The sequence below is a fragment of the Rhinoderma darwinii genome, chromosome 12 (assembly GCF_050947455.1).
Source record: "Rhinoderma darwinii isolate aRhiDar2 chromosome 12, aRhiDar2.hap1, whole genome shotgun sequence".
Lineage (NCBI taxonomy): Eukaryota > Metazoa > Chordata > Amphibia > Anura > Rhinodermatidae > Rhinoderma > Rhinoderma darwinii.
In genome coordinates this window covers 3909136-3927952 of record NC_134698.1, presented here as the reverse complement: position 1 = coordinate 3927952, position 18817 = coordinate 3909136, and the positions used below count along the sequence as shown (strand labels likewise).

Below are 18817 nucleotides of genomic sequence, written 5' to 3'. Positions count from 1 at the left end.
CACAGCAAATCGCTGTTGAGGGCATTGATTGGCTGCAGCGGTCATGTGCCATCGACCGCGCGTCACCACAGCAGCTTTGTAAACACAGAAAGGGATAGGGGCTGCGGAGGGGGAACGGAGGCGCCGGAGGAGGTGAGTATAGGTTTTTCATTTTCTTTGCCCACATTTAGGGACTTAGTTTAGATAAGAATTTAACCCGGAAAAAAATGTGTTACTTGTGTTCTAAACTGGTAATAAAATGTACAATATAAATCTTCCTTCATAATTTTTATTAGTAAGGTTTATTTTTATATGCATATATATGTTTAGGTAACTTTGTCGGTATTGGGGGGGGGGCGGGGGGGCCCTGGCACATTATCTGCACAGGGGCCTTTTGCAGTCTGTGTCCGCCACTGGACCACACCCCAATATGCGGCGGACTCTCCACACAGAAAATCCGGTCGGTCCACGGGTGAGAGGCTTCAGGAGGATGTTACGCACGAACAGTCTACCAGCGGCAGGAGATGCTACGAGCGATCTGTCCACTTCATACAGTGCGAGTGCAATCCAGAGCGTCTGGCCCCCAGTTGTTCCTCGTCACTTAAAGGGACAGTTCATTATTAAAAAGGATATAAGCTTAAAAGGGGTTTTCCCACAGGATAGGGGATACATGTATGATCTCTTGGACCCCCATCGATGAGAAGGAGAAACCGAAAGTCCCCCGAAGTGAAGCATGAGGATAGAGCGCTGGTACTCATGCTCGGCCAGCACTCTATTTCTACGGAGCTGCCGGAGACAGCGGTCCTGGAAGTCCCATAGAAATGAATGGAGCGCTGGTCGGGCATGTGCACCAGATTTAGTGTTGGAGAACTTCGGGGGACTTTCGGTCCCTCGTTCTCCTTATCACTGGGGGTCCTAGCGGTTGCACTCCTACCGATCATACATGTATCCCCTATCCTTTAATGGCTACCTGGCCTTGCTGTACCCCATGTGCAGGGTATCTGAGGACAGTAGAGCACGTACATAGTGCAGGAGGGTGAAAGGGAACAAATACAAAAGACCCCTTTATTCTGTGGCTTCAAAGACAATTCCCAGTAGACTTATGGGGTCGCCCGGTCCGCAGCCAGTCACTTCCCAGGAAAGTCAATGGTTGGTTTCGAAACGTTTGCTGAGGTTTGGCCAGCCAGGTGTGTATATATATATATATATACACACACACACACACACACACACAAAAACACACACACACTATAGTGGAGAGAAGACACCACACCCTTACATGGTCATGTGATGTACACACAGGTGCTGGGATAGTTACATGGTCATGTGATGGACACACAGGTGCTGGGATCGTTACCTGGTCATGTGATGGACACACAGGCGCTGGGATAGTTACCTGGTCATGTGATGGACACACAGGCACTGGGATCGTTACATGGTCATGTGATGGACACACAGGTGCTGGGATCGTTACCTGGTCATGTGATGGACACACAGGTGCTGGGATCGTTACCTGGTCATGTGATGGACACACAGGTGCTGGGATAGTTACATGGTCATGTGATGGACACACAGGTGCTGGGATCGTTACATTGTCATGCGATGGATACACAGGTGCTGGGATAGTTACATGGTCATGTGATGGACACACAGGTGCTGGGATCGTTACCTGGTCATGTGATGGACACACAGGCGCTGGGATAGTTACCTGGTCATGTGATGGACACACAGGCGCTGGGATCGTTACCTGGTCATGTGATGGACACACAGGTGCTGGGATCGTTACCTGGTCATGTGATGGACACACAGGTGCTGGGATCGTTACCTGGTCATGTGATGGACACACAGGTGCTGGGATCGTTACCTGGTCATGTGATGGACACACAGGTGCTGGGATCGTTACATGGTCATGTGACGGGCACACAGGTGCTGGGATCGTTACATGGTCATGTGACGGACACAGGCGCTGGGATCGTTACATGGTCATGTGATGCACAGGCGCTGGGATCGTTACATGGTCATGTGATGGACACACAGGTGCTGGGATCGTTACATGGTCATGTGATGGATACACAGGTGCTGGGATAGTTACCTGGTCATGTGATGGACACACAGGTGTTGGGATAGTTACCTGGTCATGTGATGGACACACAGGTGCTGGGATAGTTACCTGGTCATGTGATGGACACACAGGCGCTGGGATCGTTACATGGTCGTGATGGACACACAGGTGCTGGGATCGTTACATGGTCATGTGATGGGCACACAGGTGCTGGGATCGTTACATGGTCATGTGACGGACACAGGCGCTGGGATCGTTACATGGTCATGTGATGGACACACAGGTGCTGGGATCGTTACATGGTCATGTGATAGACACACAGGTGCTGGGATCGTTACATGGTCATGTGATGGACACACAGGTGCTGGGATCGTTACATGGTCATGTGATGGAGACACAGGTGCTGGGATCGTTACATAGTCATGTGACGGACACAGGCGCTGGGATCGTTACCTGGTCATGTGATGGACACACAGGCGCTGGGATCGTTACATGGTCATGTGATGGACACACAGGCGCTGGGATCGTTACATGGTCATGTGATGGACACACAGGCGCTGGGATCGTTACATGGTCATGTGATGGACACACAGGCGCTGGGATCGTTACATGGTCATGTGATGGGTACACAGGCGCTGGGATCGTTACATGGTCATGTGATGGGTACACAGGCGCTGGGATCATTCCAGTATGTTTATCAGAGTGGTGTCTTCCAACGATCCCAGCACCTGGGTCTCCATCACATGACAATGAACAGATTTATCCACTGGAAGTAAACAATGACTGTTCCTACTGAATGACAACAAGCAGAGATCTTGAAAAGTGTAAGGCATTACAGGAAGTATATTGGAGAATTGTAGGACTTCAATCATACAAAAAAAACATTGATTTGCTGAAACGAAACATCCCCTTTAAGCTTTTTTCCACATGGTTCTAGCCTCTGAGACCTCAGCCATTTAGCAGTCAGGAGGAGGTCATGTGACAAAACCTGCGCCCATTCGCCAACAAAAACACCCGCACAGCGTATTGAATATGAATACATTTATTTACAATAAAATATTTTTTTTTCAATATTTACAGCAAAATAAAAAGATGGAAAAGGTACAAAGCGGTATTGACAGGCAGCGGGAGGCGGGCGCAGAAGGATCCTGGTGAGGAGAACAGATCTGGAGTTTATAAGAGGTCGGCAGTGGTGATCAGGATTATATAGATCAGAGGATCGGGCGCTGTGACCACATGCAGATAAGGGGGGGGTTCAGGTGACCAGAGGCGTGGATGCGTCGGCTTGAACGCTGACGGGGGCAGCTGTGTACGGCACGGGGGAGGGGTCAGCAGGAAGGACAAGGCTCGCACTGTTCTCACCCCTAAGCCCGGCGGAGTTACTGCCATATAAGATCTCCTAGTGACATTCCCAGATTTATATGCACAAGTGTCAGCAGCTGACTGAGCAGTGCGGGGTTAATGGGTGCGATACCAAACCCCACCCCCCCTCCTCCCAAATCAGCTGTCATGGCCCAAGACCAGCAATGCTGCTGAAAGGTGGCGCCCCCCCATAGGGCAGGTTGGACATGGCTTTCTAATCAGCCCATTCTACCTGTAATACTGCGGAGGTGGGGCCCAAAGTAGCGGTGAGCCCAATGCGTCCCAGCTTTTTAGGCAACCCCCCCCCCCCCTATTCCCTTAAAAAAAAAAAAGGTCCAACATGTAAACCAGCACCTGTCGTGACCTGACTAAAGGAATCTTCTTATACGAGGAAGGAGGGGGTTGGAAATCTCCTTCATTTATGATTTACCCCTTAATGGGGCTCAGCGCTCAAGTACATCCAGTCATTCAAGTCATTATAATTGGGCCCAGACGATAGATACCATAAGGGGGGGGGGCACCTGTTGCAAGAAAATTCAAATCAGAAAAGGCCGAGCTTCAGCAAAACCCAAATACCTAGGAACAGCAAGACTATGTGGAGGGAGGACCAGACCGGTCCGACTTTCCAAAACGGGGATGAGAATAAGGAAAAACAAAAACCGACCGATCCCGTTTGCATCTCTTTACCTGCTTATAAAGTCTCCTTGTGTTAAAAAAAACAAAAAAAAAAAACAAAAAAAAATAAAATAACAGCGGACGACAAGTTTGTGGTGTAATCACATGCTGGATTATTGCTACAAGTCACTGCAGGCCGGGCTGTGCCCACCGCTCTAAGGTGCCATCCAAAAAGGCATCTGATTGGCCCGCTGCTGGGCGGCGGCGGGATACTGGTATCCTACATTCCACCTTTGAGAGAAGGAACCTGAATTCTTGTGCCCTCCGTGTTCCTCCTCCTCGTCGGATGAGTCTCCGGCGTACGCTACCAGGCCGAAGGTTTTGTCCGTCCTTAACTTTTTGGTGGGGGTGTCTGAAAGACAAGAGCAGAACAAGAGCCGGGGGGGGGGGGGGGGGGGCGTATATGGGGGTTGAGACGAGAAAAGGAGACACGGGAGGGAACAAGAGACAAAATACCCGCGTCCGTTAATTCATGAGAAATAAACACATTAGTCGGAAACCAGGCGGATCACGCGTCCGGTCAGCCACAGCGCAGGCGCACGGTCCACGGTCATAGAAGAGAAAAGGGAGAAGAGAGAAAAAAAAAAAAAGAAGACACAAAAAAAAATACAAAAATATGCAGTTAGCGATGACAGTGGAAACACGGCACCAAGATGTCCCCCACCCTCTGTGTAATGGTGGCAGGGGCGGCATTATATACACGGGACCGGCTCGAGTCATAGGAGACGACACCAGAGCCAGGGAGAATGCTGATCAGGAAACGGGGGGCAGGGGGCGGTGCTGCCCACCAGACAGAGAGCTGCCCGGGCTCACGACACTCACCATCTGCACCGTCAATGCTCCACGTGTTCCCGCGCTCCTCTGGGCTCCTCTGCGTTGACACTGGCAAACCTGGCGGGGGCATCAGATGCCTGCAGGGGGGGGGGGGGGGGATTATATTCACGAGATATAAGGGGCAGCAACAGGAGAAGAACGGCAGAACAGCGAAATATAATCCCCATGGAACGTCTAATATTCCTTATAGGGGCTTCACCACTGAGAGGGGATAGAAGCAGCGAGCCGCAATGTAGATGATATTTATATCTCTACCCTGACACCCAATTATATACCTCCCACCGTGACATCACCACCGCTATAATACAACACACCAGTGACGGCCTGTCCGCTGTCTATCATCATGTCCTCCAGTGACTGTCTGTCCGCTGTCTCTATCATCATGTCCTCCAGTGACTGTCTGTCCCGTCTCACGTCCTCTGTATCTTTATCTTTCTAATACTGAGCTCCTTGTGTTGCCACCATCCACTAACCTCCCTAATCCTGATGTCTCATCTCAGCGTGCGGCTCTGCTAGAACTCCCGGGCAGCCGCCCACTGTCTTAAGGTAATGCTCAACTCAGATCTTTCATTTACTCCTCACATTCACCGCAAAAACATCTCCAGAATCAGAGTATGACCGGGAATATGACGGAGCTCAGCTGCTGTCCCCCCCTCCCCCCCGCGGCTCAGCTGCTGTCCCCCCCCCTCCCCCCGCGGCTCAGCTGCTGTCCCCCCCCCCGGCTCTCAGCATTGTCCCTTTAAGCCTCCTGGTTCTCACCTGTCCCTCTCTCGGTCCTTGCAGGAGGCGGTGTCTGGTTTAGCAGCCGGAGTGTCCACCTTGTTCTGGCCTGGGAAGCCTGTACCTAAATTAGTCATATGAATGGGTCCATGCTATGAGCAGAAAAATACACAGTGGCATTATTAGCAGTTCTACCGGTGCTTTGTCATCTCCTGCTCCTCATTTATCAGCCTACTGAACTTCATCGCATGGGGGGGGGGGGGGGGGGGCGGCCATCAGATCCCGCACTGCGGTGCATTAACGAGGGGTGCAGACCCACTCCAAAATAACTACCCCAGGGCTACAATAACTACATCAACGGCTCCTCAATGTACCCACAGTATGATACTATCCAGCAACTTTCCAAGTACCCCAGTAGGGCATTTGGATATGATGGAGAGGTCCCCTGCTTAGGTCCCACCTCTACGAGCCAAAGTCATAAGCATCAGTGGCTCCCCGAATGTGAACGACTGCCGAATAACACTATATTGCCCCTGTAGGGAAACCGTATGGGTGGCCACAACTCCCCCAGCGAGATCAGGCGATCGCCCAGGACCCGTGATCAGGCGATCGCCCAGGACCCGTGATCAGGCGATCGCCCAGGACCCGTGATCAGCCGATCGCCCAGGACCCGTGATCAGCCGATCGCCCAGGACCCGTGATCAGCCGATCGCCCAGGACCCGTGATCAGCCGATCGCCCAGGACCCGTGATCAGCCGATCGCCCAGGACCCGTGATCAGGCGATCGCCCAGGACCCGTGATCAGGCGATCAGCTGATCGCTAGGCCGGCTTTATTCTAATGGCTTGTCATAATGACAACCCCAGAAATTTTGGGGCCAAGTTTAGAGTGAAGATCATGCTCCATGACCTACTCATAAGGGGCTGAGCTGTGGGAGAACACATTCATATGGAGGTGTTAAAGCACCTGGTAGCCCAGCAGGCCGGAGTCTTGTTCTTCAGGCAGCTCCTCTTTAAATCTCCTTTTCTGGCCTTGAGGGGGCAAGCTTAATGCCAGCTGAGATGTGCCGGTTGGTTTACCAGGTGAAGCATACGGACCAGCCATTGGAACCTGACGAACAGGGGAAAAAAAAACAAACATGTGGAGAGGCTATAAATGAATTGGGAATACCCCTTTAAGTAATGCAATTTAAAGGGTAATCCTATAAGAGGTCGCCTGATCCTAGTCACTTACTGGAATAGTGGTCACCGGAGGCTGCACTTGTGGGACTGGATAACGTGTTGGTACAGGGGGCACAGGAGCGGGCATGGTGGACACCATAGCAGGTACTGGAGGCAGCGGGTTGCTCATTGGTGAAGGAACCACATACGGCACTTGCACTGGTTGCTGAGGTGGTAAAGGCGGCACTACGGGAAATCCAGTCTGGTAGCCGTTTGTTGCATAGTACGGCGGCTGCATGGCTACAGTGCTCATTGGCAGCGGCTGGGCATACCCTGGAAGAAAAAGTATTGCAGTCTTAGACTAAAATCTATACAACACCAACGAGCCTGCACTTAAGTGTCGATCAGCCAATGACTACAGGAGCCGACAGCGCTGCCTTATGTCTGCCAGACTTTACACTTCCATGGGGGAGGGGGGCACAACAAGCAGAGATCTTGAAAACCAAAGAATCGAAACAAAGGCCCACGTTTATTAAAACTGGAGGATTGTTGACGTGAATTGCGCCAAATTTATTAGAAAGGTTCACGTCAAATTGTAACGGTCCTCGAGTCAGTAAAGGAAATCTACGTGAGCGATCAGCAGGTGTAGAAGTGCTTTATTTTCTGGCTTTAGGAAGAAGAAATGTATAAAAAAAAGAGCAAACCACGCCCATATCCAGCAAGCCACGCCCATATCCAGCAAGCCACGCCCATATCCAGCAAACAGGTCCATATCCAGCAAACAGGTCCATATCCAGCAAGCCACGCCCATATCCAGCAAACCAGGCCCATATCCAGCAAACCACGCCCACTTTTCGAAACTGCCTGTACAGCGGCGCTCCTGGCCACGCGACCCATGCAGGGGACGGAGCGTTAAATCTGCGTTGCAGTCCCTTCATTTTCAGGTTTGGTGGCGAACCCAAAAGTCCGACCCCCCTGTATCGTAACGAGATGGCATATCCAGCGACATTTGATGGGATCCCCGGGCCCTCCCCCCACCTGTGATACAGCAGAGTCGGGTTTCCTGCGGACAGGATTACATACCCGGCAGAGGAGCCGCTGAGCTGATCTGATTGGCGAACCTCGAATACTCTGCGTGAACCTGCGGGACAAAAGAAATCTCAACGATTGTAACCTGAAGCTCTACAAATCTCCACTAGTCTTGTATTTTTATATCTCACCGTTTCCAAGATCTCTGCTTGCTGCCATTGAACGGGAACAATGCATTGTGAGGCCCGCCCAGTACAGGCATCAGAGCGCTCTGGCGGAAAACCATGCACTTGAGTGACCACTACATGAACCAGGACAGGTATCCGGCCTCTGGCAACAACTCTCGAAAGTCCCAATTCAATAACGGCAAGCAGAGATCTTGGAAACAGTGAATGGAAATGGAAAAATCCTGCCGCCGGGACGCTATATGTAGAATGGAGCAGTCAGCCATTACTCCGCCTGGCAGCACGGCTGCTCTCTGACCATACGTTTCCTATAGGAGGGCGGTATCAGCAGAGACTCACTTCATAGGCTCTGCTTTCTTAACCCTCCATGACCAGGCATACAGTGAACGGAGGCCACGTGCGGCGGCGTCTTGCGGTAAGAGTTCCGGACACTTACCGTCTGGAGGAGATTCTCACACAGCTTCTTGGCGGACGCCAGGCCGTCAGGCTTCGGGTGGCTGTGGCGAGAAAGTGGAAAAAAATCTTTACACTCAAGATCTATACAATCCTTAGCAATACGGGCCTCACTGAAGACAGACCTGATGTAGATATACATGGGCTCGAAGGCTTCCCGGCCAGAAGCGGGCTCAATGCAGCCCGAGCCCTTCCCCCGGAGGAACACTTTTGCTCCGGTTTCCATCTGGATGTGCAGAAGGTAAGAACATCCCGGCCCCTCCACCTTCTCCTTCACATTGAAAGTGACCACGGCGTGCTCCAGCCCCACAAACAGCTTGTCCTGGACGTAATGCATCTGCCAGGGGAGAGAGAGAGACGTGTCCTCAGACCTAAGGGGTTAACACGGGGGTCATTACATCATGCGGTCTGGCATTGAGGCCGTGAACCAATAGGATGCCTCAAACCGGGGTATATGTCAGAAGTCCTGGGCTTGAGGCATCCTATTGGTCCACAGCCTCCTCAATGCCCGTCCCGTTCAATTCTTTGCTTACGCCTCAATGTGCGCCCCATTTTATTCGTGTTCACGAAGTTCCTCAGGGCTCGTGCGCTGCCCATCCCAAAAATTGAGTGTCCCTGGAAAACCCCTTTAAAAGGTTAATTCAATGACGTCCATACTCCTTTATAGGACATACAAATGGGAGCGGTCGTCAGACTAACCCTTTCAGTGTTGGATCGCTCAAAAGAAGGGCAGAGACAGGACTACAAGGCCGTAGTGGAACTATGGGGGAGGGGGTATCGATCAAAACTAGCTCAAGATAAAACACCAATCAGCATCCGGCTCTCATTTCCAGAGGTCCTTTTGTGGAAGAAATGCAGAGACCTGATTGGTCGCTAGTGCTTTTCTCCTTTGCACCAGTTTTGGTAAATTTATCGCATTGGCCATAAGACATACCCCGGACTGGAACGGAGGCTTGGGAGGTGCCACGGGCGTGACGGGTGTCATGAGGGCTGGTTGGTGATACACCGTCACGGTGGCGCCGTTGAAGGTCGGGCTGGAACCAGTGGCCGCTTTGACGACTCCATTGGTAATGATTTCTTTGATTCGATTCACTGCGCCTATAAGACAGACCATATATCATTTTATACGAGCGCTGTACCCCCTCCCCCACCGCACAATCCCAGTCTCCCCATTAAAGATGGGGGTTGTTCATTTGAAATACACAACTTACGGTCCACGAGCTCCCGCGTCTGGCCCTGGACGTGCAGGTAGAGCGGTCGATCTCTGCCAAAATGAGAAGAGCAGAGGGTGAAATACTCTCCCAGTGATCACGCCAACCTACCGCCCAACGGGCAGCAGCATCTCGTCATGCCCGATGTCAGACCAGGCAGCAAATCACAACTATGGGAAACCTTTAAAGGGCTTGTCCAGCCATAAGAGATGAACGGCCTATCTTCAGGGCAGGCCATCACAATCTGATCGGTCGGGGTCTCACTCCCGTTTTGAAGGGGTCGTGGCGTGCGCGGCTTCCCCTTAATTTCTTACCTGCTCGTACTGTGAATCGCCCACACACTTGAATACTGTGCCCCTTTAAAACAGCTGATCGGCAGGGGCGCTGGGAGTCGGACCCCCACTGATCAGATATTGATGGCCTGTCATCAATTTCTTATAACTGGACAACCCCTTTAAAAGGGGACCCTCCCTCTGGTTTGATCAATGTGGATCCATGCGCTGGGGACACCCCCACGACTCTAGTCACCAGAATATAGGGGTCCCCATCACGTCTATATATAACTGTCTCCCATAGTAAACCTTCCTCCGACCATACATACCCAGGCCCCAATTTGGCTTTTTCCTCCGGGGTCATGTAGCGCCCTCGCGTCGACACAGCGGCCCCACTCAGCCGGCTGATCTGCAGGGACCGTGTAACGGGTTAGAATTATTATTACCAGCGGAGCGTCACTTTAAGATCACAGTCTGTACTAAACGTGACCGACCTCGTCCTGCGTCTGCCCCCGGGTCAGCAGATTCCGGCAGGTCAGCGGCACGTCGTTGATCTCCACTTCCGCCACCACGAGGTCGTCTTTGCTTTTGGTCGCAGATGAAGGTTTTCCGCCTACCGGGATCTAGAAATAAGAAAGGGGTTAAAAAAAAAATAAGAAACGGCACCGGAGACATTCTAGATCAGGATGACTCCCTTAGGCCGGGGTCACACGCCAAAGCTTCACCACAGGGGTGCGACATTTAATATGCCAAGTCTAATGCGTCAGCACCTTGTCTGGAGTATTCTGGGCGGGTTTGATTTTGCCCTTCGCCATCAGCATGGCATTGATCTTAGCAGCCACGGCGGCAGCAGCGTCGAGGGCCCCGGAGGGCGCACTGACTGTCTCGTTGGTGCCGGTCGGTGGCTTCTCCTCTGCGGGTGGCATGAACATGGTCGTGCCAATGGGCGGTATAAGCGACATCATCCCAGGGAGGAGGAAGGAGGCGGCGGCGGCAGCGGGGCCCGGCTGGTCCCATTTACTTCTTCGTCTAAAAAAAAAAAAAGGAAACCATATCTGAGATTGACAACGTCCGGCCCAAGAGACCCCGCCCCTTCCAGCCAATCAGAGGTCACACTGTGTACCCCCATTTATTACATAGTGCCCCATAACTACCATCCCAGCACCTGACTACCCAGCCCCCAACTAATATACAGCCCCCCAGAACCAGAACTACACCCAGATAACAAATCTAATATAACAGGGGGACCCAGGATTTAGCTCCCCTAATGACACCAACATGACCCTCCCCCACCGTGTCCAAACTCCCAGAATTTACCCGATGACCCCATTAAACGACTACACTGCACCCCAATAATCTGTGCCCCAGATCCTCTCCTGTACCCGAATCCCAGCCCCCAATAATCTGCACCCCCTCATATCCCTCGCTATAACCTAATCCAACCCCAATAACCTGTGCCTTTATATCCCTCCCTGTACCACAATGCCAGCCCCCAATAATCTGCACCCCCTCATATCCTTTCCTGTACCACAATCCCAGCCCCCAATAATCTGTGTCCCCCTCATATCCCTCCCTATAACCTAATCCAACCCCAATAATCTGTGCCCCCCCATATACCTCCCTGTACCACAATCCCAGCCCCCAATAATCTGTGCCCCCCCTCATATCCGTCCCTATAATCTAATCCCAGCCCCCATATCCCTCCCTGTACCACAATACAAGCCCCCCCATATCATGCACCCCCACACGTCATTATACTAGGACTCTCCCGCACCCCATTAGCTATGTACCCCACTTCCTGGTGGCGGCCTCCTCCAGGAAACTAGGCCTAGCACCGGCTCAACCAGCCCAGCCAGGGCCGCAATCCCATATAACACCGCACCGCCCCCTCCCGCACACCCCTCATCCAACAGCCCCAGGTTGTATCCCTGTGAACCCAGATTCCAGGCTCACCCGCCGGTCTGTGCGCTCATCTCTGACATGGCGACCACACAACTCTCCGCCTTCTCGTAGTCCTCCAGCTACGTCAGGACGCACGTACGTCGGCAGCCAGACCACGCCCACAAACGTTCTATAATAACGCCCATCGAGCGCTCTGAGCGGCCTGTGTACAGTTACGTCATGTAGCCACGCCCAGCCTGTCAGACGCTGCTTCTACTTCATGTATGATGTATGGTAACGTCTCATCAATCTCAGCGGGCGCCATGTTTATAAACAGAGGCCTTCCATAGCAACCAATCAGAACTCAGCTTTTATGTTCTAAACTGTGGTGGGGAAATGTAAGATGGATTCTAATTGGCTGCTGTGAGCAAGGGTATGGTGTTTTTTTTTGTTTTGTTTTTAAACCTTATTGTAATTAATGCCCACAGAGACAAACCTGTGTTGTGTTATTTTTGTAGTTTTGGGGTCCGGACCCTGTGGCTGTCAGTGGGGGCAGTGTGGTAGTTGTATTATGGGGGACTGTAGTAGTTGTATTATGGGGGGACTGTAGTAGTTGTATTATGGGGGGACTGTAGTAGTTGTGTTATGGGGGGACTGTAGTAGTTGTATTATGGGGGGACTGTGGTAGTTGTATTATGGGGGACTGTAGTAGTTGTATTATGGGGGGACTGTAGTAGTTGTATTATGGGGGGACTGTAGTAGTTGTGTTATGGGGGGACTGTAGTAGTTGTATTATGGGGGGACTGTAGTAGTTGTATTATGGGGGGGACTGTGGTAGTTGTATTATGGGGGGGACTGTAGTAGTTGTATTATGGGGGGGACTGTAGTAGTTGTATTATGGGGGGTCTGTAGTAGTGGTGTTATGGGGGGACTGTGGTAGTTGTATTATGGGGGGGACTGTAGTAGTTGTGTTATGGGGGGACTGTAGTAGTTGTGTTATGGGGGGACTGTAGTAGTTGTATTATGGGGGGTCTGTAGTAGTGGTGTTATGGGGGCAGTGTGGTAGTTGTATTATGGGGGGACTGTGGTAGTTGTATTATGGGGGGACTGTAGTAGTTGTGTTATGGGGGGACTGTAGTAGTTGTGTTATGGGGGGTCTGTAGTAGTTGTGTTATGGGGGACTGTGGTAGTTGTGTTATGGGGGACTGTAGTAGTTGTATTATGGGGGGACTGTAGTAGTTGTATTATGGGGGGACTGTAGTAGTTGTGTTATGGGGGGACTGTAGTAGTGGTGTTATGGGGGGACTGTAGTAGTGGTGTTATGGGGGGACTGTAGTAGTTGTGTTATGGGGGGACTGTAGTAGTTGTGTTATGGGGGGACTGTAGTAGTTGTATTATGGGGGGACTGTAGTAGTTGTATTATGGGGGGACTGTAGTAGTTGTATTATGGGGGGACTGTAGTAGTTGTGTTATGGGGGGTCTGTAGTAGTTGTGTTATGGGGGACTGTAGTAGTTGTATTATGGGGGGACTGTAGTAGTTGTGTTATGGGAGGACTGTAGTAGTTGTGTTATGGGGGGACTGTAGTAGTGGTGTTATGGGGGGACTGTAGTAGTTGTGTTATGGGGGGACTGTAGTAGTTGTGTTATGGGGGGACTGTAGTAGTTGTATTATGGGGGGACTGTAGTAGTTGTATTATGGGGGGACTGTAGTAGTTGTATTATGGGGGGACTGTAGTAGTTGTGTTATGGGGGGTCTGTAGTAGTTGTGTTATGGGGGACTGTAGTAGTTGTGTTATGGGGGGACTGTAGTAGTTGTATTATGGGGGGGACTGTGGTAGTTGTGTTATGGGGGGACTGTAGTAGTGGTGTTATGGGGGGGACTGTGGTAGTTGTATTATGGGGGGGACTGTGGTAGTTGTGTTATGGGGGGACTGTAGTAGTTGTATTATGGGGGGACTGTAGTAGTTGTATTATGGGGGGACTGTAGTAGTTGTGTTATGGGGGGTCTGTAGTAGTTGTGTTATGGGGGACTGTAGTAGTTGTGTTATGGGGGGACTGTAGTAGTTGTGTTATGGGGGGGACTGTAGTAGTTGTGTTATGGGGGGACTGTAGTAGTTGTATTATGGGGGGACTGTAGTAGTGGTGTTATGGGGGGACTGTAGTAGTTGTGTTATGGGGGGACTGTAGTAGTTGTGTTATGGGGGGACTGTAGTAGTTGTATTATGGGGGGACTGTAGTAGTTGTATTATGGGGGGACTGTAGTAGTTGTATTATGGGGGGACTGTAGTAGTTGTGTTATGGGGGGTCTGTAGTAGTTGTGTTATGGGGGACTGTAGTAGTTGTGTTATGGGGGGACTGTAGTAGTTGTGTTATGGGGGGGACTGTGGTAGTTGTGTTATGGGGGGACTGTAGTAGTGGTGTTATGGGGGGGACTGTGGTAGTTGTATTATGGGGGGGACTGTGGTAGTTGTGTTATGGGGGGACTGTAGTAGTTGTATTATGGGGGGGACTGTGGTAGTTGTATTATGGGGGGGACTGTGGTAGTTGTGTTATGGGGGGACTGTAGTAGTTGTGTTATGGGGGGACTGTAGTAGTTGTATTATGGGGGGACTGTAGTAGTTGTGTTATGGGGGGGACTGTAGTAGTTGTGTTATGGGGGGACTGTAGTAGTTGTGTTATGGGGGGACTGTAGTAGTTGTATTATGGGGGGACTGTAGTAGTTGTGTTATGGGGGGACTGTAGTAGTTGTATTATGGGGGGGACTGTGGTTGTGGTGTTATGGGGGGACTGTAGTAGTTGTATTATGGGGGGGACTGTAGTAGATGTGTTATGGGGGGGACTGTAGTAGTTGTGTTATGGGGGGACTGTAGTAGTTGTATTATGGGGGGGACTGTAGTAGTTGTGTTATGGGGGGACTGTAGTAGTTGTGTTATGGGGGGACTGTAGTAGTTGTATTATGGGGGGACTGTAGTAGTTGTGTTATGGGGGGACTGTAGTAGTTGTATTATGGGGGGGACTGTGGTTGTGGTGTTATGGGGGGACTGTAGTAGTTGTATTATGGGGGGACTGTAGTAGATGTGTTATGGGGGGACTGTAGTAGTTGTATTATGGGGGGGACTGTAGTAGTTGTATTATGGGGGGGACTGTAGTAGTTGTGTTATGGGGGGGACTGTAGTAGTTGTGTTATGGGGGGACTGTAGTAGTTGTATTATGGGGGGACTGTAGTAGTTGTATTATGGGGGGACTGTAGTAGTTGTGTTATGGGGGGACTGTAGTAGTTGTGTTATGGGGGGACTGTAGTAGTTGTGTTATGGGGGGACTGTAGTAGTTGTGTTATGGGGGGACTGTGGTAGTTGTATTATGGGGGGACTGTAGTAGTTGTGTTATGGGGGGACTGTAGTAGTTGTATTATGGGGGGACTGTAGTAGTTGTGTTATGGGGGACTGTAGTAGATGTGTTATGGGGGGACTGTGGTAGTGGTGTTATGGGGGACTGTAGTAGTTGTGTTATGGGGGGACTGTGGTAGTTGTATTATGGGGGGACTGTAGTAGTTGTGTTATGGGGGGACTGTGGTAGTTGTATTATGGGGGGGACTGTAGTAGATGTGTTATGGGGGGACTGTAGTAGTTGTATTATGGGGGACTGTAGTAGTTGTGTTATGGGGGGACTGTAGTAGTTGTATTATGGGGGGACTGTGGTAGTTGTATTATGGGGGGGACTGTGGTAGATGTGTTATGGGGGGACTGTAGTAGTGGTGTTATGGGGGGTCTGTAGTAGTTGTGTTATGGGGGGACTGTAGTAGATGTGTTATGGGGGGACTGTAGTAGATGTATTATGGGGGGACTGTAGTAGTTGTATTATGGGGGGGACTGTAGTAGTTGTGTTATGGGGGACTGTAGTAGTTGTGTTATGGGGGGACTGTAGTAGTTTTGTTATGGGGGGTCTGTAGTAGTTGTATTATGGGGGGACTGTAGTAGTTGTGTTATGGGGGGACTGTAGTAGTTGTATTATGGGGGGGACTGTAGTAGTTGTGTTATGGGGGGACTGTAGTAGTTGTGTTATGGGGGGACTGTAGTAGATGTGTTATGGGGGACTGTAGTAGTTGTATTATGGGGGGACTGTAGTAGTTGTATTATGGGGGGACTGTAGTAGTTGTGTTATGGGGGGACTGTAGTAGTTGTATTATGGGGGGACTGTAGTAGTTGTGTTATGGGGGGACTGTAGTAGATGTGTTATGGGGGGACTGTAGTAGTTGTATTATGGGGGGACTGTGGTAGTTGTATTATGGGGGGGGTCTGTAGTAGTGGTGTTATGGGGGGACTGTAGTAGTTGTGTTATGGGGGGACTGTAGTAGTGGTGTTATGGGGGGACTGTAGTAGTTGTGTTATGGGGGGACTGTAGTAGATGTGTTATGGGGGGACTGTAGTAGTTGTATTATGGGGGGACTGTGGTAGTTGTATTATGGGGGGGTCTGTAGTAGTGGTGTTATGGGGGGACTGTAGTAGTGGTGTTATGGGGGGACTGTAGTAGTTGTATTATGGGGGGACTGTAGTAGTTGTGTTATGGGGGACTGTAGTAGTGGTGTTATGGGGGGACTGTAGTAGTTGTGTTATGGGGGGACTGTAGTAGTGGTGTTATGGGGGGACTGTAGTAGTAGTATTATGGGGGGACTGTAGTAGTTGTGTTATGGGGGGACTGTAGTAGTTGTGTTATGGGGGGACTGTAGTAGTTGTGTTATGGGGGGGACTGTAGTAGTTGTGTTATGGGGGGACTGTAGTAGATGTGTTATGGGGGGACTGTAGTAGTTGTATTATGGGGGGACTGTAGTAGTTGTATTATGGGGGGACTGTAGTAGTTGTATTATGGGGGGACTGTAGTAGTTGTATTATGGGGGGACTGTAGTAGTTGTGTTATGGGGGGACTGTAGTAGTTGTATTATGGGGGGGACTGTAGTAGTTGTGTTATGGGGGGACTGTAGTAGTTGTGTTATGGGGGGACTGTGGTAGTTGTATTATGGGGGACTGTAGTAGTTGTATTATGGGGGGACTGTAGTAGTTGTATTATGGGGGGACTGTAGTAGTTGTGTTATGGGGGGTCTGTAGTAGTTGTGTTATGGGGGGACTGTAGTAGTTGTATTATGGGGGGACTGTAGTAGTTGTGTTATGGGGGGACTGTAGTAGTTGTGTTATGGGGGACTGTAGTAGATGTGTTATGGGGGGACTGTGGTAGTTGTATTATGGGGGGACTGTAGTAGTTGTGTTATGGGGGGACTGTGGTAGTTGTGTTATGGGGGGGACTGTAGTAGTTGTGTTATGGGGGGACTGTAGTAGATGTGTTATGGGGGGACTGTAGTAGTTGTGTTATGGGGGGACTGTAGTAGTTGTATTATGGGGGGACTGTAGTAGTTGTATTATGGGGGGACTGTAGTAGTTGTATTATGGGGGGACTGTAGTAGTTGTGTTATGGGGGGACTGTAGTAGTTGTGTTATGGGGGGACTGTAGTAGTTGTATTATGGGGGGACTGTAGTAGTGGTGTTATGGGGGGACTGTAGTAGTTGTATTATGGGGGGGGGTCTGTAGTAGTTGTATTATGGGGGGACTGTAGTAGTTGTATTATGGGGGGGGTCTGTAGTAGTTGTGTTATGGGGGGACTGTAGTAGTTGTATTATGGGGGGACTGTAGTAGTTGTGTTATGGGGGACTGTAGTAGTTGTATTATGGGGGGACTGTAGTAGTGGTGTTATGGGGGGACTGTAGTAGTTGTGTTATGGGGGACTGTAGTAGTGGTGTTATGGGGGGACTGTAGTAGTTGTATTATGGGGGGGACTGTAGTAGTTGTATTATGGGGGACTGTAGTAGTTGTATTATGGGGGGACTGTAGTAGTTGTGTTATGGGGGGACTGTAGTAGTTGTGTTATGGGGGGACTGTAGTAGTTGTATTATGGGGGGACTGTAGTAGTGGTGTTATGGGGGGACTGTAGTAGTTGTATTATGGGGGGACTGTAGTAGTTGTATTATGGGGGGACTGTAGTAGTTGTGTTATGGGGGGACTGTAGTAGTTGTATTATGGGGGGACTGTGGTAGTTGTATTATGGGGGGGACTGTAGTAGATGTGTTATGGGGGGACTGTAGTAGTTGTATTATGGGGGACTGTAGTAGTTGTGTTATGGGGGGACTGTAGTAGTTGTATTATGGGGGGACTGTAGTAGATGTGTTATGGGGGGACTGTAGTAGTGGTGTTATGGGGGGACTGTAGTAGATGTGTTATGGGGGGACTGTAGTAGATGTATTATGGGGGGACTGTAGTAGTTGTATTATGGGGGGGGACTGTAGTAGTTGTGTTATGGGGGACTGTAGTAGTTGTGTTATGGGGGGACTGTAGTAGTTGTGTTATGGGGGACTGTAGTAGTTGTATTATGGGGGGACTGTAGTAGTTGTGTTATGGGGGGACTGTAGTAGTTGTATTATGGGGGGGACTGTAGTAGTTGTGTTATGGGGGGACTGTAGTAGATGTGTTATGGGGGGACTGTAGTAGTTGTATTATGGGGGGGACTGTAGTAGTTGTGTTATGGGGGACTGTAGTAGTGGTGTTATGGGGGGACTGTAGTAGTTGTGTTATGGGGGGACTGTAGTAGTGGTGTTATGGGGGGACTGTAGTAGTGGTGTTATGGGGGGCTGTAGTAGTTGTATTATGGGGGGACTGTAGTAGTTGTGTTATGGGGGACTGTAGTAGTGGTGTTATGGGGGGACTGTAGTAGTGGTGTTATGGGGGGACTGTAGTAGTGGTGTTATGGGGGGACTGTAGTAGTAGTGTTATGGGGGGACTGTAGTAGTTGTGTTATGGGGGGACTGTAGTAGTTGTGTTATGGGGGGACTGTAGTAGTTGTGTTATGGGGGGACTGTAGTAGTTGTGTTATGGGGGGACTGTAGTAGTTGTGTTATGGGGGGACTGTAGTAGTTGTGTTATGGGGGGACTGTAGTAGTGGTGTTATGGGG

General features: G+C 50.4%; 1 protein-coding gene and 1 non-coding gene across 4 annotated transcripts; both read right to left on the bottom strand.

Moving 5' to 3' along the window:
- Positions 1-3067: 3067 nt before the first annotated feature.
- Positions 3068-12005, bottom strand: KHDC4 (KH domain containing 4, pre-mRNA splicing factor). Of its 3 annotated transcripts, XM_075844877.1 has the most exons (14): positions 11895-12003; positions 10712-10970; positions 10436-10564; positions 10271-10350; positions 9670-9722; positions 9393-9556; positions 8584-8795; positions 8442-8502; positions 7875-7932; positions 6865-7124; positions 6598-6741; positions 5672-5784; positions 4901-4989; positions 3068-4430 (listed from the first exon to the last, which is right to left on the bottom strand). In XM_075844877.1, exons 1-14 carry the CDS (start codon positions 11921-11923, stop codon positions 4234-4236), a joined length of 1848 nt encoding a protein of 615 aa, XP_075700992.1. In that variant the 5' UTR covers positions 11924-12003; the 3' UTR covers positions 3068-4233. The 3 variants fall into 3 exon arrangements, with proteins under 3 accessions (XP_075700992.1, XP_075700991.1, XP_075700993.1); XM_075844876.1 differs by lacking the exon at positions 3068-4430 and having other exon boundaries at positions 4458-4989; positions 11895-12005; XM_075844878.1 differs by lacking the exon at positions 3068-4430 and having other exon boundaries at positions 4896-4989; positions 5672-5756; positions 11895-12004.
- LOC142665358 (small Cajal body-specific RNA 4) lies at positions 8246-8375 on the bottom strand. The gene has a single exon (XR_012851490.1).
- Positions 12006-18817: the final 6812 nt, after the last annotated feature.

Coding starts and splice junctions, on each gene's coding strand:
- KHDC4 (XM_075844876.1), bottom strand. CDS start 11,923: ATGTCAGAGATGAGCGCACAGACCGGCGG. Junction 10,971..11,894: donor ATGAGCGCACAGACCGGCGG/GTGAGCCTGGAA, acceptor TTTTTTTTTTAG/ACGAAGAAGTAAATGGGACC. Junction 10,351..10,435: donor GGGGGCAGACGCAGGACGAG/GTCGGTCACGTT, acceptor CGGTCCCTGCAG/ATCAGCCGGCTGAGTGGGGC.